The sequence below is a fragment of the Balaenoptera borealis genome (genome assembly GCF_965194805.1).
Source record: "Balaenoptera borealis genome assembly, chromosome: 11".
Lineage (NCBI taxonomy): Eukaryota > Metazoa > Chordata > Mammalia > Artiodactyla > Balaenopteridae > Balaenoptera > Balaenoptera borealis.
In genome coordinates this window covers 50574781-50598404 of record NC_138868.1, presented here as the reverse complement: position 1 = coordinate 50598404, position 23624 = coordinate 50574781, and the positions used below count along the sequence as shown (strand labels likewise).

Here is a 23624-nt window from a genome sequence, read left to right as displayed (position 1 = left end):
TCATGAGATGTATGCTTTGCAAAGATTTTCTCTCAGTCTGTGGCTTATCATCCTCTTTACAGTGTCTTTTAAAGAACAGAAAGTTTTAATTTTTCTGAAGTCCAGTTTATCAATTTGTTCTTTTATGGATCATGCTTTTGGTATCATGTATAAGGAATCTTTGCCTAACCCAAGCTTACACAAACATTTTCTCCTACCTTCCCTTCTAGAAGTTTTACAGTTTTAGGTTTTACATTTAGGCCTATGATCTGTTTTGTATTAATTTTTGTATATGGTATTAAGTATGGATTTTAGTTCTTTTTTGTGCTTGTGGATGTCCCAATTGTTCTGGAACCATTTGTTGAAAATTCTATCCTTTCTCCACTGCATTGCCTTGCACCTTTTGTCAAAAATCAGTTGTCCATATAAACATGGGTTTATTTATGAACTCTCTATTCTTTTTTTTTTTTTTTTTATGGCTGTGTTGGGTCTTCGTTTCTGTGCGAGGGCTTTCTCTAGTTGCGGCAAGCGGGGGCCACTCTTCATCGCGGTGCGCGGGCCTCTCACTATCGCAGCCTCTCTTGTTGCGGAGCACAGGCTCCAGACGCGCAGGCTCAGTAATTGTGGCTCACGGGCCTAGTTGCTCCGTGGCACGTGGGATCTTCCCAGACCAGGGCTCGAACCCGTGTCCCCTGCATTGGCAGGCAGATTCTCAACCACTGCGCCACCAGGGAAGCCCCCGAACTCTCTATTCTGATCTACTGATCTATTTGTCTGTCTTTATGTCACTGCCATGCTATTTTGATTACAATAGCCTTATAGTTATTCTTTCAGTCAGATAGTATTAGCCCTCCAACTTTGTTTTTCTTTTTCAAAGTTGTTTTGGCTGTTTGTCCTTGAACCCGCTTGTCAATTTCTACAAAAAACCCTACTGGGATTTTGACTGAGATTGCATCAGATCTATAGATTAGTTTGAGAGAGCTGACATCTTAACAATATTTAGTTTTCTGACCTATGGACAATGTATATCTCTCCATTTATTCAGGAGATAACACTTTCTCTCAGCAATGTTTTGTAGTTTTCAGGATACAGGTCTTTCATATATTTTGTCATATTTATTTCTAAGCATTTCATAGGTTTTGTTCCTGTTGTAAATAGTATTTTTAAAATTGTGGGAAAATATGCATAACATACATTTTACTATTAAATGGTATTAAAAATTTAATTCCTGATTGTTTCTTTATATAGAAATATAATTGATTTTATATATTGATCTTGTATTCTGCAACATTGCTAAACTCACTTATCAGTAGGATACCATCAGATTTTCAAATTAGACAATCATGTCTGCTGGTAAAGAAAGTTTAACTTTTTCTTTTCCAACCAGGATGCCTTTAAAAAATCTTTTTCTTATTTGATTGCCCTAGTTAGTATCACCAGTACAGTGTTGAAGAGAAGTGGTAAGAGCAGACATCTTCGTCTTATTTCTGATATTAAAGGGAAAGCATTCAGTCTTTCGCCATTAAATATAACATTCACTGTGGGTTTTTTTTGTTTGTTTGTTTTTGTAAAAGATCTTTGTTAGATCAAGGAAGCTGCCTTCTATTCCTAGTTTTCTGAGCGCTTTGATCAGAAATGCATGTTGGATTTTATCAAATGAGTTTACTGTGTCTTTTGAGATGATTGCCTGGTTTTTATATTTTTGTTTGCTAATGTGATAAATTATATTGACTGATTTTTCCATGTTAAACTAACTGCATTCTTGGGATAAACCCCACTTTGTCATCTTCTTAATATATGGTTGGATTTTACTTTTTAAAAATTTTATTTTTTTATTTTTCTATTAAAATGTTTAAATGGAAGTATAGTTTATTTACAGTATTATATTAGTTTCAGGTGTACAGCATAGTGATTTAGTGTTTTTTACAGATTGTACTCCATTAAAAGTTATTACAAGGTAATGGCTATGATTTCCTGAGCTATACAATATATCCTTGTTGCTTATCTATTTTATACATAGTAGTTTGTATCTCTTAATCCCACATCCCTAATTTTCCCCTTTCTCCCCTTCCCTCTTCCATTTGGTAACCACTAGTTTGTTTTCTATATTTCCTACTTGCTAAAACTTTGTTTCAAACTTGTGCACCTTTGTTAGTGAAGGATATTGGTTTGTCACTTTCTTTTCTTGAAATATCTTTGTTTTCGGTATCAGGATAATGCTGGCCTCATAGAATGCGTTGGGAAGTATTCCTCTTCAATTTTTTCAGAAGATTTCATACAGAATTGTTATATTTTTCCTTGAATATTTGGGAGAATTCACCAGTAAAGCCATTTGAGCCTGGTGTTTTCCTTGTGGGACGGGTTTTTTTTTTTTTTTTTCCTACAGTATCAATTTCTTTAATAGGTATAGGTTATTTACTTCTTCTCTAGTGAGCTTTAGTAGTTTGTGTCTTCAAGGCATTTGTCCATTACATTAAGTTGTCAAATTTACTGGCATACATTTGCTCATAACATTCCCTTATTATTCTTTTAATATGCCTTAAATCTGTAATGATGTCTCATTCCTGATGTTGGTAATTTGTGTCTTCTCTCTTTTTTCTACTGATCTTGTTAGATTTTATTAATTTTATTGATCTTCTCAAAGAATCAGTATTTGGTTTCAAGGATTTTCTCTTGTTGTTTAATTTCATTGACTTTTACTTTGAACTTTATTTCTTCTGCTTACTTAGGGTTTAATTTGCTCTTTTTTTCTACTTCGTTAAGGTGGAAGCTAAGGATATTGATTCAAGACCTTTCTTTTTTTTTCTAATATAGGCGTTTAGTGCTATAAATTTCCTCTAGACCGTGCTTTAGCAGCATTTCACAAATTCTAGTGTGTTGTGGTTTTTTGCTTTTTTCCAACTGATTTATTCATAGCATAGACAGAGTGAAAATATCTAAAATGAAAACACAACTGATGTTAAATGCTTATTTTCACCTTTTTGGGGGGCCTGATACAGTCTTTAATAACTTAGCATCCCTTAATGTGTTCCAACTTGAGGGATTATTTTTGCCTTAGAAATGCATACCTCTGAAATCTGTCTTATATCTTAGTATTGGTTCTTCACTATCTTAGATGATGTGTTTTGTTTTTATTTTCATTCAGCTTAAAATACTTTGTTTCCTTTTTGATATCTTCTTTGATTCATGAATTATTGAGAAGCAAGTTATTTAGTTTCCAAATATTGGGGATTTTTTTAGAGATTTTTCTGTTATTGATTTGCATTTCAAATCCATTGTGGTGTGAGGACATACTTTATATTTAATATTTTAAAAATATTTTAAGACTTTTAAAAAAATGTACCTGAACATGATCTATCTTGGTAAATGTTCCATGTGCCCTTGGCATTTGTTGGGTAGAGTGTTCTATAAAATTCAGTCTGGCCATGTTGGTTTATGGTTGTTCAAGTCTACTATATCTTTGCTGATTTTCTGCCTACTTGTTCTATCAATTAACGAGAGAGGAGTATTTAAATTTCCAACTATAATTGTGGATTTACCTATTTCTCCTTGCAATTAATTCTGTGAGTTTTTGCTTCATGTCTTTTGAAAGTCTGTTAACTAGGTGCATACAGATTTAGGATTATTATGTCTTCTTGATTAGCTGACCTCTTTATTATTATGAAATGACCTTCTTTATCCCTGGTAATATTCTTTGCCTTGAAATCTACTTTGATATTAATATAGCTTTCTTTTGAGAATTGTTAGTTTGGTGTTTCTTTTTCCATCTATTTATTTTTAACCTATTTGTGCTTTTCTATTTAAAGTGCATTTCTTATAGACAGCATATGGTTGAGCCCGATTTTGTTTTTTGCAATAAGACAGTCTCTGCCTTTTAATTGGGGTGTTTAAACCATTTACATTGAATATGTTTATTAATATGGTTAGATCTGAGTCCATTATCTTGCTGTTCATTTCCTGTTTTTCCCATCTGTTCTTTGTTCGCTCTTCCTTATTTTCTACCCTCTTTTGGATTAATGAGTATTTTTTATAATTCCAGTTTATCTTCTTTGTTGGCTTAACTTTTTGCTTTGTTATTTTAGTGGTTGTTTTAGGAGATAAAATATACATCTTTAACTTATCACAGTCTATTTTCAAGAGATAATAGTACCTCTTGCCACATATAGTATAAGAACCTCCCAACAGTGTATTTCCATTTCTGCCCTCTCAACCTTAGTTTCACTCTCTGCACAGTGGCCTGGAAATTTTCTCACAGCCATAAGCTGGGGCAGTTGTATGATTTGCCTCATTTGTTTACCAGCTCTCAAGATCACTGTCCATTGTAGGCTGATGTCCAGTGTCTTGAAAACCATTGTTTCATATGTTTTGTCTTTTTTTTTTTTTGGTTGTTTCATGAGGCAGGGTGAATTCCATCCCTGTTACTTCATCTTGGCCTGAAGCAGAAGTCTTAGTTTAATCATCTTTTGCTTTGCTTGAATGTTTTCATACTATTCTTCTTGGCCCAGTCTAAATCTACTGCAGTTTGTACTTTAGTTGGTTCCAGAGAGATCTTTCTAAAATAAATATCTGACCAGGTCTCTGCTTTTCAGTGGCTCCCCATTTCTTTTTTAAATAATGAAACAAACATGCTAAGACACCAAATTTCCGTGTGGAGTAAATATTACTAAATGGAACCTGGAGAAATAAAGGTATTGTGAAAAATTTTACAAGTAAATTCCTACATAATCATATATAGTAACCATATATTATTTTGAAAAGATAAATATTGATTTTTCTATTGGTCAGGTAACAATTTGTATAGAACTAGCTTTTAATTTAAATCACAACTGCTGTCTCATTTGGAACTCAATAAAATATTGAAAGCTCAGTAGTTGTTGACAAAATTAATTATTACAGGGCTTCCCTGGTGGCGCAGTGGTCAAGAATCCGCCTGCCAATGCAGGGGACACGGGTTCAAGCCCTGGTCTGGGAAGATCCCACATGCCGCAGAGTAACTAAACCCGTGAGCCACAACTATTGAGCCTGCGCTCTAGAGCCCGTGAGCCACAACTGCTGAGCCCGTGTGCTGCAACTGCTGAAGCCTGCGTGCCTGGAGCCCGTGCTCCATGACAAGAGAAGCCATCGCAATAAGAAGCCCACGCACCACAATGAAGAGTAGCCCCTGCTTACCACAACTAGAGAAAGCCCGCTCGCAGCAACGAAGATCCAACGCAGCCAAAAATAAAATAAATAAATTTATTAAAAAAGATTAATTATTACAGAAAATGCCACTGATTTTTTCATGTTTATCTATGAGATGTTAGTCAGGTGCATTGACATTAAATGCCCACTTGTAATCTCAAAATGAATTACCTCAATTAGGAAAAAAAGATCAATATGTACATATATGTAAAAATCTGGTTGTCTTCTCTTATATTCTGAGAATTTCTTAATATTTTCATGCTGCCATTCCTTACTCACCTCTGTAGTATTGGCCTCAGTAGGTACTGTTTCTCTCTTCCAGTTTGTGCAAACATGCCTGCAAAAAACAAACAAACAAAATTAACTGAGTACTTTCTACATACCAGGCATTGTGCCAGTTTACTTTAGCATACCAGGCTCAGGCTCATTTCTGTGCTCCACTTATTTTCATATTTTCTACCACTGTTTATCACACCTCCTTCTCTGTACCTGCACTGATTTATCTGCAGTTATTACGATATGCCATACTCTTTCATCCCTTGATGCTTTCTCATATACTGTACCCTCTGTCTTCCTTTGTTGATCTGGTTAAATTCTACTTGATAATTAAGACTCAATTTAAGTATACCCTTCTTTAGGAAATCTTCCCTGAAAACCACAGGCTAGGTTAGGTGCCTTCTGTGTTCCCACAGCCTCTTTACATTTATCTCGTCACAGCACTTAGCACACTAATTGCAACTATCTGTTCCCCTGCCTTTTTATTTCCCCACCAGACTGCTTGAGGGCATTATCTTATATGATTGCATATCTTAACACATAGCTGAGGACCTGGCCCAGAGCAGGGATGTGGAAGACAGGTGTTTGTCCTTGGGTCTGCCATTGTGTGATGTTATACAAGTTGTTCTGCTCATTCAACATTCCAAAGTCTAGGTTCCCTTACTACTCTGCAGCCATGATGCTAGTCTTTCTCTAATCTGGTCTCTGCTAGCCACGTAGCTTCTTTATAGGTGGTGTTCACTAGTATGTCCTTTCGGGCTCTGGCAGACTTGGTTTTTGCCAGGTAGCCTAGTGGGCCTATCACATGAGGCCTAAGTAAAAGGGCCAGATTCTTTTTGCAGTAATGGTTTAGGGCTTGGTATTGATACCATGTTAGAAAACTAACATAGTATCTGCCTCACTCTAGGCTCAGATGACAAACTGCTAGTGAGAGCCAGAGGGAAACCACTCAGAGAAAAACCACAGGTCTAGGCTGCAAACTATCTTTACGGAGGGCCACTTTGGTAAGATTCTGTAGGTATTTTGGAATGCTCTCTCTCCATAGTAGTCAGATAAGAAGCTAGGCTTTGTGATGCATTTTCTGACTCACTCTGGCAATCAGTCACTCGTTTCTCTGTGCCCTCACATCACCCCATACATCCCTCTTACCTAGCACTTATCACACTGTATTATACTCATTTAATTTCCTATATGTCTCCTTCTCTAGAAAAGAGCCCTTGATGATGGAGATCATCCAGATTGATCTCTGTAACCAACCAAAGATCTACTAGAGTAGAAGCCAGTGAAAGCTTAGTGAATGAAGGAATGAATGAATGGTGATAATAATGGATAATATTTGTTTAGCACTTACTGTATGCTAGGAACTTCTCATATCTTCATTACACTCTTATGATGTGAGAACTCTGATTCTCACCATTAGGTGACAGAATGAGGCACAGAAAGGTTAGGTAACTTGTCTATGATCTTACATCTAGTAAGTAGCAAATCTTGAATTCAATCCAAGTCACTTGGTTCCAAAGTCCAAATTCTTAACCATTGTGCTATATCTGACTGGCTGACCAAAAGACTGACCAAAGGCTGACCAAGTGACCAACTAACTGACTAACAGCTGTGTGAAAGAGAGGCAAAGAAGGTACTGGTAACTTTTCTGCCAGACATAGTTCTTTTGGGATGTGAGTTTGAAACTACAAAAGTGAGGGCTTTTTTTGGAGGCACCACCGGTCCATTAGGGGAAAGACCTACTGATTCAGGAGCCCATTTCTTACTGCTTATTCTTTCTCTGACAAGAAAAAGGATTGGCCAAGGCCAAGGATCTGTTCTGGCATATCCCTGGAGGTATCACTATAGCTCATGTGCTAGGAGTAATACTTACTGTTCCATCTGCCTGGAATGCCCTTCCCCCAAGTATCCACATGGCTCATGACTTCATTTTATTTTCTCCTCAAATGTCATCTCGTCAAAGAGGCCTTCCTTGATCTGGTCTGATATAGCACTACTCTTTATCCTCTTTCCCTGCTTGATTTTTCTTCTTGTATTTATCACTACCCAACATACAATTATTTGTTATAGTGTTTTAGTTTGTCTCTCTCCACCAGAATATAAACACTAGGAATCTGCGACTCTTTTGTGCACTGTTACATTCCTAGCTTCTAGAGTGGTGCCTGGTAAGTAGTAGGTACTCAATAAAAATTTCCCCCCAATGAATAAATGATTTTGGAGTTTTGGACCAACTGCTTTCAAGGCCTTTTATCATTTGGCCTCAGCAGTGCCTCACCCTCCTTGTCCCTATGTATAACCCTTGGACTCCAGGCAAACGGGAGTCAGAGTTCTCTGAACAGGCCCCACACTTTATAGTTGTGTCTTTGCTCATGATTTTAAAATGGGCTCCAAAGAGTTTCAATAAGTGAAGAGGTAGAGCTGGATTTTTAAGGGTTAGTTGGTGTTTATCAGGCCAGGAAGAGGGAAGAGAGCTTTTCCAGAAACAGCAAAGACCTAGAAGTCTGAGAGCAACGTTCACGGATAAATAAGTAAATAGTGCAAGATACTGATTCTAGAAGACTGAGAAGCTAAAAGCTATAACAGAGGCAGCAAGTAGGGTAAAGCTGGGAAGTTTGGGTCAATGGTTTCCAACTGTACAAGACAATCAACTGGGGTGCCCCAAGAGAATATAATAGCTTGTATTTATATTGCATTTATTTTTATCTCATTTAATTTTTATGTATGTTTTACAATATACCTAATGTTAGTACATATATTTAATTTATAAACAGATATTCATATATTGGCAATGTGTGCTCAAAATTTTTTTACATGTAGATTATGTCATTAGAAAGCTTGGAGGCTACATAGTCAGTCACCTTGTGCGTTTCTTTTATAAAGGACTATTTGTTGTGGAAAACTCCAGAGGTTGGCTCTCTCTGATTCTGTGTAGTATTGTTTGTCATTTTGCCCAGAGATGTAGTCTTTGATGTCTCTAGGAGCAAAATGGACAGGCTTAGGGGGATGAGAGAATCATGACCTTAGAAAACTCTCTCTTGCTTGCATGTCCTCCTGGGGTTTGGTTGTGTGAGTCATTTGGAGTCTCTATCTGTACTAAGCTCCCCTGGCCAAATTCTGTCTCCTTTTGCTGTCAGCCACAGCTCTCTGTACTTGCTGTTACCTTCTTCCTTACTTTGGCTCAGGGATTCTTCCCATTTTCTCTTTTGGAATGAAAAAGCAGAACAAGATTTTTAACTTTTACGTACTTGAACCTTAGGAACAAGGGGCCCTAATATCTCACCTTGACTGTTGAGTGAGATCTTCATGCTGGGACACAGGGTTGCTCTCTGACAAGGATGCAGCTCGTCCTGGCTTACTTTGTTCAGACTGCAGTGACTCTGAGTGGGCAACACCATACTGCCAAGCCTTACCTAGGTAGGGCCTCTGCCAGGTAACAGAATAATATGTGGAGCACAAAACCCAGAAAACAAGCGCCTTGAGGTTTGTCCTGACATGCTGAAGTCATCATCCTTTTCCGCAAAGCTTAGTTCTGTAGGGACTATGTTCAGAGTCCATCCTTATTGGAGTGTAGTGGTCCCCTTACAGACCCTCTGCCTCACTTAGTGTAGTGTTTAGAGCAGTAGTTCTCAGTGGGGGGCAGTTTTGTTCCCCAGGGAGCGTTTGGCAGTATCTGGAGACATTTTTGATTGTTATGACTGGCAGCATGCTACTGGCATCTGGTGGGTAGATGCCAGGGCTATTGTTAAACATCCTACAAAGCATAGGACAGCCCCCAACAACAAAGAATTAACCTGTCCAAAAGGTCAGTGCTGCAGAGACTGAGAAACCCCGGTCTAGAGTGACTCCTGACTGTCTCCACTGCAGTGTAGGGCACAAGTGGAGGAGTTCCTGCATGCCAAGCATTTATGCTCAGGCTTGTATCAGATCGTCTTCCCCGTAGACAAAAGACCCTTGTGGCACCGCTGGCCTCAAGCCTTTCAAGCAAAAATACGTGACGTGGCCTTTCTACTCCATACGCCATGCTGGGTGAGGCCGAGCTCCCTTGACAGTAGCGGCAGGAATGTGTCCTCTGCACTTTGCAGGCTAGCACTTGTCTGTCTGCCTCACATCTTGTGCCACTCTGCTAGGCCTTCATTACCTAACACTCTGGACCGTAGCAAGTGATCATGTTTATAATGTATGTGGAGATATATTCATTTTCAGGAACAAAAGGCCAGTCTATTCTACTTTCCTCAACACTTCTTTAACCCCAGTTCTGTCATCCCTCCTTTCCTAAGCCCTAGGATTTGAGCATATCTCTTGGAAATTAATCTTTCTCTTCCCTCCAATGTATTCTAGTCTGGAAATTAGATATTCAACCAGGCAATGACTAAGCACTCACCGCCTAAGCCTCCGGGATCTTGTCTTCTAGGACACAATCAATCTGAGTGTACTAGACCTGCCTCATTTCCTCTCCTGGAACCTTTCCTGTGCCTCTGCAAATGGTCTAATCTACCTTCAAAGTCTCTTGGCTTCAGAACTTTCCTCCTGAGCTCCAGCAGCTTCTTGGGGACATGGAGAGATTAGAGCATTTTTGTCTTCTATTGTTTCATTCGGAATGTCTTTCTGAGTGTCTGCTTTGTACCGTGTGCTGAGCTCCCCTATGGGAGGTAGAAGGATGAAGGGTCAGGGCCCAGCCTTCCAACTTCTCTAGTTTATATGAGAGTGACAGAAACAACCTAAGATCTGAGGTGTGCCTACCAGAGGAATGCTGATTTTTGGGCAAGCATTTCAGAAGTTAACCTCCACCTGAGCTGTATATTTGTCTAGGAAGATTGTGGCTGCTGTCTGGAGGCCCACATTCAGAACATTTCTGGAACTCCTCATTTAGGGTAGTTACTCTATCAGTAAATTCTTACTGATGCCACTGTATAAGAGGCACTATTTTAACGACAAAGGGGTGAGCTAAAATGAATAGGATGTAGTCCCTGCCTTCAATGTCTCCTGACTATTAAGGGGAAATTAGAAAGCATTCTGATGAAGTACAGTTTTGGGGAAAGGTATGTATCTTAAGGGAGGAGGGTGATAAATCTCACCATTTTATTCTGCTTCAAAACTTCTTTGGCTTCTTGCTGCTCACAGCAGTAGTGTTCAACTTGAGGAATGTACAAATTCCTTTTAAGGGAAATCATTTATCTTGGGCCTGCAAAGCTGGTTTATTTAATGGTATTTAAATATGTAGAAACATAAAATGAGGTTTAAGTTGCTATATAAAATTTGTGTACAAATATAAACAAAAACACACTGATACATTAAATAAAAGCAAATTTCAAATCCAATGAAATGACACGTTTTTGCTGGAACCCAGTTGCTCCCATCCAAGGCTCTTTAAGTTCAGCATAGCTGTATTACTGGGTGCTATGTGGTGACTCAGTCCTCCCACCATTTTTCTCTATTCAAGCTCCTATGAAACTTTGATTTATATAATACATCATGACATCATTTGACTTTTACTTGGCTTGAACATATTCCTTGCATGTTAAGTCCTCTTCTGTTCTTTTATTGTTGATTCTTGATAAAGTATGGAGATAAATTTGTTATATATGTGGCTAAATACCACACAAATATTAAAATTATTTTACAAGGATTATTTTTATGGTTGTCCATTTAAAAAAATCACAGTCTTATAGTATTGAGGAAATGATTAGGTACAGTGATCCATGTATGGTAATGACATGATTTGCCATGTTGTGAATGATCACTCAGTAATTGTTTCAGTTAGAATTGGCTCCTGCTGTGACAGAAAATCTTTTCAATCTGATAAAAGCAAAAGGGGAAATTTACTTTTTGCACAAAACTGAAAAATGTATGAATAGGGCTGTCTACAGGTGTGATCTCATTCAGGGCTTAAGTGATGTCATCTGGATCCATCACTTGGCTCAGATTTGCCTTTGTATGAAGCTTTCCAGCAGTGTCAGGGAAGATATACGTATGTGTGTATGTGTGTGTGTGTCTCTCTCTCTATATATATCCTTTATATATATTATTTATATAAACTTTAAAATGTTATATACGTATGATATTTATGACATAATGGCTAGGGCAAGGGCTATGACGCCAGACTGCTTGAGTCCAAAATTGGCTTTACCAATTCCTGGCTGGATAATTTTGGGAAAGTTACATGACCTTTTTGTGCGTCAGTTTCTTCATCTGTAAAATAGGGATAAAGTGGAACATATCCTTCACATGGTAGTTGCAAAGATTAGTGAGCTAATATATGTGAAGTGCTTAGCACAGTACCTGTTATATAGTAAGTGCTATGTAAATGATGGCTTCTATTAATATCATTTGTTATTATTATATTACAATAATATATAATATAATACTATATATAATATAGTGTATTATATAATAATTAAGGATTATTTTATCCCAGATACCTGAATAGTGGAAGAACAAGTCCATCCCCTATAGGTCAAACAAAAAGTACTGTATGTATTCCTTTCATACTTGGGATTTTATGGGAGAGAGATCTGTTAAACACGTAGACATGTGGTGAATGTTAAGGTCGTTGAGACTGTGACAGTAAGAACAAGCAGTGCTTGCATTCTGGAGTCATGGCTTTGCTTATCTCTTCCCGCAGTATACAACTGGACCGTGGATGAGGTGGTGCAGTGGCTGATCACATATGTGGAGCTGCCTCAGTATGAGGAGACCTTCCGGAAGCTGCAGCTCAGCGGCCATGCCATGCCGAGGTCAGGAAGGGACTGGGTTCTCTCACTGGGGGTGCGGGGAATGGGCTGGGGTCGGCTTGCCCTCATGTTGCTCTCACCTGTTAACTGAAGTTTCACCCCTTTCAGGGCAGAATCTGTAGACTTCTCACATTTACTGTGCACTTGCTAGAAAGCATATGGACACTTCACATCTATTCTCTTATTTAACATTTCTATCAATCCTGGGACTAGTACTAATAGCTACCATTTATTGAGTGCTTAGTATATGCCAGCCACTCTACTCAACACTTTATGTACAGTATCTCATTTAATTCTTACATCAATCCTGTAAGGTAGGTATTATTGTATCTAGATGATGAACCTGGCCTAGTAACTTTTCCAAGGTCACATGGCTAGTTAGAGGCAAAACTGCGATTTGAACCTAGATCTGGGTAGACTTCAAAGCCTGTGTTTTTCTCTTTTCTTTTGCTGTCCCCCCAGCAGTTGCCTCTTTCATTGCCCAGGGGACTCAGGGCTCTTTTAACCTCCCGGAACTATCCATCTGCAGTTTACCTGCTGTAAAGAACCGGTGCAGAGGTGGGGGCTGACTACCATTGGCCCCAGTCTCCTCTCTGGAATGACTCTTCCAACAGCTGTTATGCCCTAGCTCTGCCTCCCTTTCAGGCACAATGTACTAGCACTTGGGGTGGGTGTGGGGAGGGGATGGAATACTGCTTGGACTTCTTGTTATGTCAAACTAGCGCCATATGTCATTCAGTCATTAATCCATTCACTTATTCATTCACCCAGTATTTACTGGGTACCTGCTCTGTGCCAAGCACTTGTGCTGGGTGCTGGGGATAAAGATGACAACAACCTGCCCTTGCCCTCAAAGGGCTTACTGTCTGGTAAGTGCTGATTATGTATCATCTGTCATCTTATTATGTAGGTGCATCTGGTTATGAGCTTCAGCAAAGGGGAGAGGGGAAGGTGAAGCTGTTGGAATGCCCACACATTGCAGCCTCCAGCCGCAGGGCTACCGGGCACTGCTGTCCGGGCCTAGCTGAGCTGGCTGGTCCCTCCTCTGCTGCCTGCAACCTCTTATTCACAGCTTCTCCCTGCTCTGGAGAGAGTAATAATCTTCATGTTTGTACATCCCTTTATAGAGTACTTTCCTACCTATTATTTCAGTTGATTCTCACAATTCTGGGAGGAAGGAATTATTATCCCAACTTTTGGGCAAGCAAACTGAACTTCAAATATTTTATGATTTTTCAAAGCTGGTAAGTGGCAGAGCTGGGATTTGAACTCAGGTCTGCCTGGTTCTAAGTGCCCTGCTTTTTTCACTGCATCTTCCTCTTGCCCCATGTAGTTTGAAAATAGGCTTCCTGGAAATACTCAGTTTAGTTCTATTTAACAAAACTTTACCAAGCACTTACCATGTGCCATGCTCTCTCCTGGGCCCTGAGGACAAAGAAATGCATTAGACCTCACATTGGCCTTGAGGAACTCCATGTTCAGTGGAAAAGATAGACAATTAAACAGATGATTGACCATGCAGCTCCAGGATTTAGGTTTCTTTCCCATGGAAATAGCAGTATTGCCTTGTGGATCCCTGGCCTATTCCATCTTGAAGAACGGCTATGGCTTCGATTAAAACTGTAAAACATAGGGTAAGAAGTCAGTTCTCAGGCAGTGCGCTCACTTGGCCATTCTGTGACTAGGATTAGATCCAGGACCAGACCCAGCCAGGCTGGGCATAGGGGTAGAGGTAAACAAGCTGTGGTACCTTAGTGACAGCAGGAAGCATAGAGCATTCAGAGCATAGGGTGTGGGGTAGAGTGTGGGCGCTTCTAGGCCCATCCCTAGGCAGCGTGGTATAATGGGACGGATCTAGCAGATTTGCGTTGTATCCTGCCTTTGCCACTTACTTGCTGTGTGACTTTTGGCAAGCTACTTACCTCTAAGTCTCGTTTTTCTTATCTGTAAAGTGGAGCTAATAATAGAACTGGGTTCTTAAAGTGTGAGGACTAAATGAGGTATTGTATGTAAAGTGTCAGAACAGTATGAGATATACACAGCTGCTTATTAAATGTTAGCTCCTTTCTCATTTCTCATTGCTTAGAAGTTCATAGGTTTCTTTGACAAACAGAATGTAGAAAAGATGACACTTATTTTGATCAGTTAGATGAAGGGGCCAGTACACCTGGTAGAAGTGCTCTAAACAGGAGCCCCAAGAACTCCCAGCTTTGTAGGAAACATGTGATTTACATAAGTAAAAGAAGGAAATTGAGGCCCCAGGGGAGAGACCAAGCTGCTTATGGTCAGACAAGTGAGTCACTGATGGAGCTGGCACCAGAAACTCGTTCTCCTGACCACCTCCACCCCCACCCCCATCACAGTGTCTCACTGCCTCTCTTGTGGGTGGGCTTGATCGCTTCCCAGGGCTAGAGAAAGAAGTAGCTACGCCTGCATGCCCAGGCAGGAGTATAAATGACACACTGATGTCAGAAGCTTCTTTTCTACCTAGGGAAACAAAGCTATGAAACAGAAAAGAGCACTAACCTTAGTACAGTAGGTAATGCTCACTTGTGGGACCCAGATCAGTGGTTTTTCAACCTTTCATATCCTATACCCCTCTCCTTCTGTATCTACTGTGTTCCAGCAGAAGAGAAACAAAGTCCCGTTTTTCCTACATCATTTCCTTGTTTATAGGTCCTCTCTTATTAAGTTATTATTAACAGTATGATTAAAGAACATAAGAAATTATAGTAATCTGACTGGGAGTAAATTACTGTTACTCAAATACAAGATAACAAGACTAAGGCAATGCTTGTTGTCAGCAGATTTATATTTAATGACAATGTGTTAGGATTAGGATAATTCAGAGGTCCCTAGAATCACTGGGTCACGTGGCATAACATTTTGACCTGGGCTGGACAGGCGAATGTGTTTACAAATGGTGGGAGTATGGGGACAGGTATGTAGTGGATACTCCCTGGAAGGAGAAGTACAACAGAAAGTTTACAGTTGGGTGTGGGAATGGTCATAGATGGTTAATCCTTTGAGAGTAGGATATTCAAGAGATGGTGGACCTGGGCAGAAGGGTGAACAAATTCTTGGTGAATGTTATGTGTCCTGTTTACTGCTTGCTGAGATCCACTGGTACAGACTCTGTGTACTAGAGTGCCGAGGGGAGCAATCACCAGGAGCTAGAAGTCATGGAAGTGTTCCTGGGCGAGGTGGGTAGTCCTACCAGGATCCTTCCTGCTTTGCCGACAGGGAACTGAGCCCCTACTCTTTGTCCCAACAGGCTCGCGGTAACCAACACCACCATGACAGGGACTGTGCTAAAGATGACAGACCGGAGCCATCGGCAGAAGCTGCAGCTGAAGGCCCTGGACACAGTGCTCTTTGGGCCTCCTCTCTGTGAGTCCTGTGGCAAGAAGGGCTGCTGATGTGCCATGGACCCGAAGGCAGTTGGAGTGGCTGGGTTGAGGTCCTGGGTCTGCCCTAAAGGGATAAAATGAATGTTCTAGAGAGGTACACAATGCTACTGAGATCCAGGGGAGGGATTAAAGAATGCATCCTATAGAAGAGGTGGCATGGGACCTCTGCCTTTAAAGATGGATAGGGTTTTATTCCATGGAGGTGGCAGGAGAGGGCATTCTAGGTGGAGGAAACAACCTGAGCAAGGATACAAACACTAAAATATGAATGGCATGCTCAGGTATAAAAAGTAACCCAAAAGGGGCTGAGTGCCATTAGCTGTTCCTGCTCTCGCTGTGGATATGCAGAGGGTATGAACTGATTGCTGAACATTTTGTGTCCTTGGACAAACAAACGGGATTAAGCAGGCTTTCACTGAATCAATAGAGACACACTCAGACTAAGGAAGTTTGGTCCCTTCAACCCAGGGTTAGTTGAGGGTATTAGGTGCTTCAACTCCTGAAGATCTGCAAGGTGGGAATGGCCAACCTTGCCAACCTTTTTTATTCTAAGTGAACTCAACACAGAAGTAGTAAGATTTCTTAGAAAATCAGTCTTGACCAAACAGGCTCTTAGGGCCTATTCCCTGCTCTTCAGGAGCTGTTGGCATCAATTGAGGATGCCAGCAGCAGAATGCTATACAGCCAAGAACTAGTCCAGAGAAGCAGCTGGCAGGCAGGGTCAGGGGCAGTATAACATTTCCCTGTCCGTGCGTTTGGCTTGACAAGTGCCCAAGCTGATGTCTCAATAGAGGTGGATGGGTCTGTACTTTCTGTGGTTTAAAAAAATTTTAATAGACTTTATTTATTTGGCCACACAGCTTGTGGGATCTTAGTTCCCCAACCAGGGATCGAACCCAGGCCCACAGCAGTGAAAGCCCGAGTCCCAACCACCGGACCGCCAGGGAATTCCCTATTTTCATTTTTTTAATTAAAAAAAAAATTTTTTTTTTAAGCCACACTGCACGGCATCCTAGTTCCCCGACCAGGGATCGAACCTGTGCCCCCTGCAGTGGAAGTGCAGAGTCTTAACCACTAGACCGCCAGGGAAGTCCCTAGACTTTATTTTTTAGAGTAGCTTTAGGTTTACGTCAGAACTGAGTGGAAGCTACAGAGATTTTCCATATACCTCCTGCCCGCATACATGCACAGCCTCCCCCATTATCAGCATCCTCACCACAGTGGTACACTGTAACAACTGCTGAACCTGCACTGACACAGCATTATCACCCAGAGTCCGTAGTTTACATTAAGGTTCACTCTTGGTGTTGTGCAGTCTGTGGATTTCGACAAATGTGTAATGATGTGTATCCATCTGTGTGGTGTCATACAGAATGGTTTCACTGCCCTAAAGATCCTCTGTGCTCCACCTATTTATCCCGCTCTCCTCCTCAACCCCTGGCAATCACTGATTTTTTACTTCTCCATAGTTTTGACTTTTCTAGAAGGTCTATATCTTTTGAAAGCGTGAAACAGAGCAACATGGGAGAAGACCATTTCCATCTCCTTTGTTGCCCTGTTTTTGGTCCTAGGACACATTTTTTCTTGTCATTCATTTATAAGTTTTGAATACACGACACAACAAAGGCACTACTCTTTATATGAGGCCCACCCTGTGTACTGAGCAATGGCCTTTCATTCATTCACTAACATTTATTTAGCACCTACTGTGTACCACTATGCATGACAGGGTCCTGCTCTCAGGAATTTCCGTCTAAATGGAGATTGGCATGTCAACAAATTGAATAAATGGTCAACAAATACAGTGGTATAACTGTCGTGTAAGTCATTCCATAGTTCAGGTGGGAGCACAAAGTAGGGAGGAGTTTTCAATTGCATGACTATGCATGACAGGGTCCCTGCTCTCAAGAATTTCCATCTAAATGGAAATTGGCATGTCAACAAATTGAATAAATGGTCAACAAATACAGTGGTATAACTGTCGTGTAAGTCATTCCATAGTTCAGGTGGGAGCACAAAGTAGGGAGGAGTTTTCAATTGCAGACCAAGAAGCTTTATGGAGAGGATCCCTCTTGAGCTGACTCTTGAAAAATGGGAAGTGGCTTTATTAAACTCTCTCCGTTAACCGCCTATTCCCCTCTCTTTGTATACACCAGCAAGAACACTTCTGCCAGAAGAATCAAACCCAGCAGTGAAAGCTAGGCTATCTTTGCAGAGGCTCTCCCCTGTCACACCTAAGTTAGGGGAGGCCTCCGGCAGCCTGAAAGTCTTCCTTAGTCTTCTGAGACATATTAACAGACTGTTACATGTTCTGTATCAAAATAGGATTTACCATATCTGAAAGGGTGCATTAGAAACTGCAGGTTAAAGTCAGCAAGGATTGTATATGGAAAAATCATCTAGGGCTGGAGAGCATAGGAACCAGAATCCTGGGTACATACATGGTACTGGGTCCCAGAGGTCAGAGCCAGCAAGAGGGGCCTTGGTGAAGCAGGTTAGACTGATACCAGGACAGGAGTATCTTCTCCTAGACTCATTTCATATAGCCTATAGGTTGCGTATGACCTAATCTAAGGGAGGTCAGAGGTCAGCGGAAAACTGTTTCTGAGATTGGCAGAGCAGGGGTACTAGAGCCAAGAAGATACTTCACACCCACTAGGATAGCTACAATAAAAGCGAAAACAAACAAAAAACAGAAAGTAAGTGTTGGCAGGGGTGTGGAGAAATTAGAACCCTTGTACATTTCTAGTGATTATGTAAAAAGGTTCAGCTACTGTAGAAAATAGTGTTCCTCAAAAAATTAAACATAGTTATCGTATAACTCAGCGATTCCACACCTAGGAATGTACCCACAGAACTGAAAACAGTACTGAAACAAGTATATATAAATAGCAGCATTATTCACAATAGCTGAAAAGTGGAAGCAACCCATATATCCATCAATGGATGAATGGATAAATAGTTGTGGTATATAAATACAATGAAATATTACTCAGCCATAAAAAAGAATGAAGTTCTGATACATGCTACAACATGGATGAACCTGGAAAAAAGTGGCCTAAAAAAGTGAAAGAAGTGAAAGAACTGAGGGAGTGAAAGAAGCCAGACATAAAAAAGGACACATATTGTATGATTCCATTTACATGAAATATTCAGAATAGATAAATCCATAGGGACCAAATGCAGATTGGTGGCTGGCAGGGGCTGGAGGGAGTGGGAAATGGGAAGTGACTGGTAATGGGTATGGGATTTCTTTTTGAGGTAATGATAAGGTTCTAACATTAATTGTGCTGATGGTTACACAACCTTGTGAATATGCTAAAAGCACTGAATTGTACAATTTGAAAGAGTGAACTTTAGGGTATGTGGATTATATCTCCATCATCATCATCATCATCATCATCATTATATACGACTTGATTTTTTATAACTCCTGGACTTCCATTTAGAGCACTTCTTATAAAGTTTAGGAAAGCACCTTTGTCTCTTCAGAATTGCCACTCACTGTGTGACCTTGTGTAGGTCACTTTTCTCAGTATGTGTTTGCTGATTTGGATCATGAAACAACTGAACTAAAGGATCCTTATTCCTTTCAGCTGTACATTCCATGATTTTGGGGAAAAACCCTTTGGTTGATAAAGGTTCTGTGTAAAAGACAGGAGGAGGTCTGTTCTTTCCTCCTGTATCCTGTATCCTGTACTTTTAGGATTTCTGTATTTGGCCCTTGCCTTATCAAGTGACCTTTGGCAATTTAGTTCTCCTGCCTAGATTTAGCTTCCCTCATCTGTAAAATGGGCTTGGTCGTTAAGGCTCTTACTGGCTCTCTCATTCAAGGACTCAGATAGAGTTGGTGTACTCCTGGGAGCTAAGATTTTGGAATCCAGCAGCTGTCCTGATGGCAGAAATTGTTTTTATACTTTCCTGCTGATGCTTCTTAAAGAAAAATTTTGAAAATTGCCAGCTGGAACCTGAGGAAGATACTAGGAAGCTCTTTGCCAGGAGACTTCTGCAAGGGCGGGGCCATGCCTGGTGGGTATCTGCAAAGAATCCCTTGATCTGTGTCCCTCTAAGCTCTGTTTTCCCATTTGCGCATGGACTAAAATCCCTAGGTCAGTGTTCTTCCCTGTCCAGCACTCACGTAGGACTTAAGAGTGATGGCCTGTGCTGGCTCTGACCTGGGTTCTACGTCCAGGGTGAGCTCTTAAGGCTGTAGTTCTCAGGCCTCACCACAGGCTTGTAGTAAACACCCCCAGAGCACCTGGGCCGACTTCAGTTGCCAGTCATGGCTACCTCGCCCAGTCTTAACGAAAATCCCACCTTCGGTCTGAGGTTTGAGAAATCGCAAATCAAAATTTTGTTTACAGTAGCTGGGGGTGTCTGCTGAGTGAGCGGGATTCATCTGCCCACAGCAGCCTCAGAGCTTGGGAAGGGGGAAGAGGGATCAGACTGGCTCAGCCCAGAGTCCTGACAGTGGAAGACAGCTCAGTCCTCCCCATGTGGCCACAGAGCAGCGCAGGTGCTCTCCCGTCTTTTCCACCTGCAGAGTTGGCTCCAGGCTGGCCCGTCTGGGGCTCTCCTGGCAGTACCAGTGGTCAGGTGTTAGGTGTGCCCTGAGACATAGAGGCCCAAGGGCAGTGTTCAGTTTGGGGCCTAAGTTGATGTCTCATTAGGGCAGCAAATGATTCACTGAGGGAGAAATTGAGGCTCAGATGAGGTGAGTTTTTAGAGCTCGTTCAGCTTTTAAATAGCAGAGCCGTGACTCAAACCTAGGTCTTTAACTTACATTTCAGTGCTCTTTTCTACTGTATTATCCCACCCTCTACTTGTGTTAGAGGAAACAAGATATAAGAGTTTCAGCTTTGAAATCAAGCAAACTGGCTCGATCACTCAGTCGCTTTGTGACCTTGGGCACATTGCTAAGGTTCTCTGTGTCCCAGTTTCCCCTAAGGAAATGGTAGCTACTGTTTTTAGTGTAATGCCTACTGTGGTTGGTCTCGGGCTAAGGGCTTGTGTGCCCTTTGTGCTCTTAGCACAAAGAGAAGGGTGCAGAGAGAAGCCTGCCCAGTAATTGCGAGGGCTGGGGGAGTTGTGAAGAGGAAAAGACAAGACTGCACCTTGTCTTCCTTCCTCAGTGGCTCAGGTAATAGGGAAAAGTCCTCAGTAAGCAGGAGTAGCTGCCTCTCTGGCACAGCTTGCTCTGGTCTCTGTCAGCTCTGTTCTTACCCTCTTTCTCCTTTTTGTTACGTTCTAACTCACCCTTCAAGCCTTCTTTAGGATGCCTTTCCAGCCTCTTCCCCGGCATGCTCAACCCTTCCCTCTTACTTTCCTCTGGGGATTCACAGCCCTTTGTACCTGCTTTTTTGTTTGTTTGTTTGTTATTTCAGATTTGCCTTTTTTTTTGGAAGTATAGTTGATTTACAATATCATGTTAGTTTCAGGTGCACAGCAAAGTAATTGTACCTGCTTTCTGTGTAACAATCTGTTTTCCTGTCTGTTACTCTTTAAACTGGAAACCCCTTGAGGGTAGACACAGCTTTGTTCATGTGTCATCGGCACTCGGTGTAAGGCCCGGCAAGGAAGAAGTGCCAGGAGATGAATGCTAGAAGTTACACAGAAGGAGGCTGGGGGAGGTGGGAGAAGAGTCCGGCCCAGCTTAGTTGAGGGGAGAACCACTCCCTATGTAGTGTCTGTGCATAGGTGAGGCAGCTAAGGCAGTTTTTGGTTACAACCAGAAGGGAGGAGGGCCCAGAAATAGTTCTTACAGGTTAAACAGGTACCTCAGCACGGAAGGCTGTGTAAATGACAAGAGAAATTCCTAGCACATACTTTAGCAGTAAGGATTGAGTATCTGTATCTGCCAGGCATGGGGTACTGTGGGCAGTAGAGCGGTGGAGAGACTAGATTGGGAGAGGGGATTCCAGAAAGTGATAATTATTGGAGGCTCACGTTCCCAGTGCTAACTGGCACCCTGAAAATTCTCACCATCACCCCTGACTGTGTTCACATGTAAGCATCTCATTTGTTTACACCCTCCTCCCTTGCCTCAGGCCTGATTGTGTTAACAGTTGACCTAATTTTGCTAAAATCTGTTTGCAGCACTCAGGCTGGGAATTCTGCCACCCTCTGGCTCCCCAGGTCCGAACCAGCTTCCCTGGGTTTGCTCTGTTCACCTAGCCAGCCACCTCTGCTCTCATGAAACCTCCATGGTTTCTCTGTGGCTGTGTTCCCTGGTATGAGGTGGCTTCTGAGAGCTGAGCTCCTGTCGGGGCTGTGACGACAGCTTGCCATATTTTTTTTGATCCTAGGAACTGGTATTTATTTGCCTTCCACATGCACTTTATAGTGTACCTCCCCTTTCCTGCTAAAACCTCCCTTTCTTCTTCCCTTTTTCTCTCCTTTCCACCTTTGCTGAGTACCTGCTCTGGTCAGCCTCTATGCTAAGTATGAGGCTACAGAGATAAGTAAGTCTTGTGCCCGGGTCCTGCGGAACTCACAGACTACCAGAAGGTGACTGCCATGAAAGCTGAAAAACACACAGGGCAGAACCTTGAGATAATACATGTTTTTAGCTGTCCAAAGAGTGGGAATCCTAGTTCAGGGGAGAAGGAATGGGCAAGTCTCTGTGAACTGTGGTAGGCTGGGAAGGTGGTAGGAATTGAAGAATGGGACTGGGATTATGGTAGGAAGAAATACATCACTAATAAGGCATAGACTAGACTCTTAAATTCCCTATTTTCCCCTCTTTTTTTTCTGACACAATAGTTTATAGATTCTGTATTTGTCGGGGTTCTCCAGAGAAACAGAACCAATAGGATATGTATATAGGTATATATATATGAGGAGATGTATTATGAGAATTGATTCATGCTATTATGGAGGCCAAGAAGCTCCACAATCTTCCATCTGCAAGCTGGGACCCCAGGAAAGCCAGTGGTATAATGCAGTCTGAGTCTGAAGGCTGAGAACCGGGGGAGCTGATGGTGTGAGTCCTTGTCTGAGTCTGAAGATTGAGAGCCAGGGGAGCTGATGTAGGAGGGCAGGGGAAGATGGATGTCTCAACTCAAGCGGAGAGAGCATATTGGCCCTACCTCTGCCTTTTGGTTCTGTTCAGGCCCTTAGTGGCATGTGGACGATTGGATGATGTCCAGTCGCATTAGTGAAGATGACCTTCTGTACTTAGTCTACTGATTCAAATACTAATCTCTTATGAAGACAGCTCCACAGACACACCCAGAAATAATGCTTTACCAGCTATTTGGACATCCCTTAGCCCAGTCAAGGTGACACATAAAGTTAACCATCACAGATTCCCTTAGGACTGTGGGGTTCAGCCCGGGGCCCCACTGAAGGGAACTGACAATTCTCACATCTACTTCTCCAACTCCTACCTCTTCCTCAAATCCCACATCTACATTCTTTATTACCTATGGGATATGCCCATCTAAATGTCTCCAAACACCTCAAAGCACTTATATTTACAACTATGCATTTGATCTTTTAGTAATTCTGTGATAATGCATTTTACAGTTGAGGAAGCTGAGACCCAGATGGGGGAAATGAATTTCATGACAAATTGGGGCAGAGGCAAGCGTAGAACCCAGACTTCCTCATACTCAGTGCAAGATGCTTCCTTTGATGAAACAAAAATTTCTCTACGTGAGGCCTTACGTGTAACCTCAAAGGCCTGGCCATTCAGCCTTTGGATCTTCACTGTCCTGATGGCAATGCCACAGTCAGCTCCCAGCATGTTGTTTCGGGGGAAAACTCAGGCCTTGGATCCTTAGAGTTGAACTCAGGCTAGATCAGGGTTTATAGGCATCTCCATGGTGAGAGATGTTTGCATGTAATAAAACAGAAACAATACCTGCTGCATGAGTATGAGAAAGTGGGGTGTAGCAGAAAGACCGTGCAGTCAGGCAAATCTGGATTTGAATCCAAGCTCTGTCACTTTTTATGGACTCTGGCAAGTCAGTGCCTCTCTGGAGCCTCAGTTTTCTGGTCTACAGAATGGGAAGACTCTACCTTATAGAATAGTTGTAAGAATCTG

The 23624-nt window shown here is 41.5% G+C and overlaps 1 protein-coding gene across 10 annotated transcripts in view; it reads left to right on the top strand.

Annotated features, from left to right (window-relative positions):
- STIM1 (stromal interaction molecule 1) overlaps window positions 1-23624 on the top strand; it is a 199567-nt gene that overhangs the window by 152165 nt on the left and 23778 nt on the right. For all 10 annotated transcript variants that reach the window (XR_014231220.1, XM_082340309.1, XM_082340307.1 and 7 more), the window contains exons 4-5: window positions 12059-12170; window positions 15442-15557. Coding sequence is in view for 9 of the 10 variants with exons in the window: in XM_082340309.1 (XP_082196435.1) it covers window positions 12059-12170; window positions 15442-15557 (228 nt within the window). In the remaining variant the exon portion in view is untranslated. The remainder of the gene's footprint in view (window positions 1-12058; window positions 12171-15441; window positions 15558-23624) is intronic.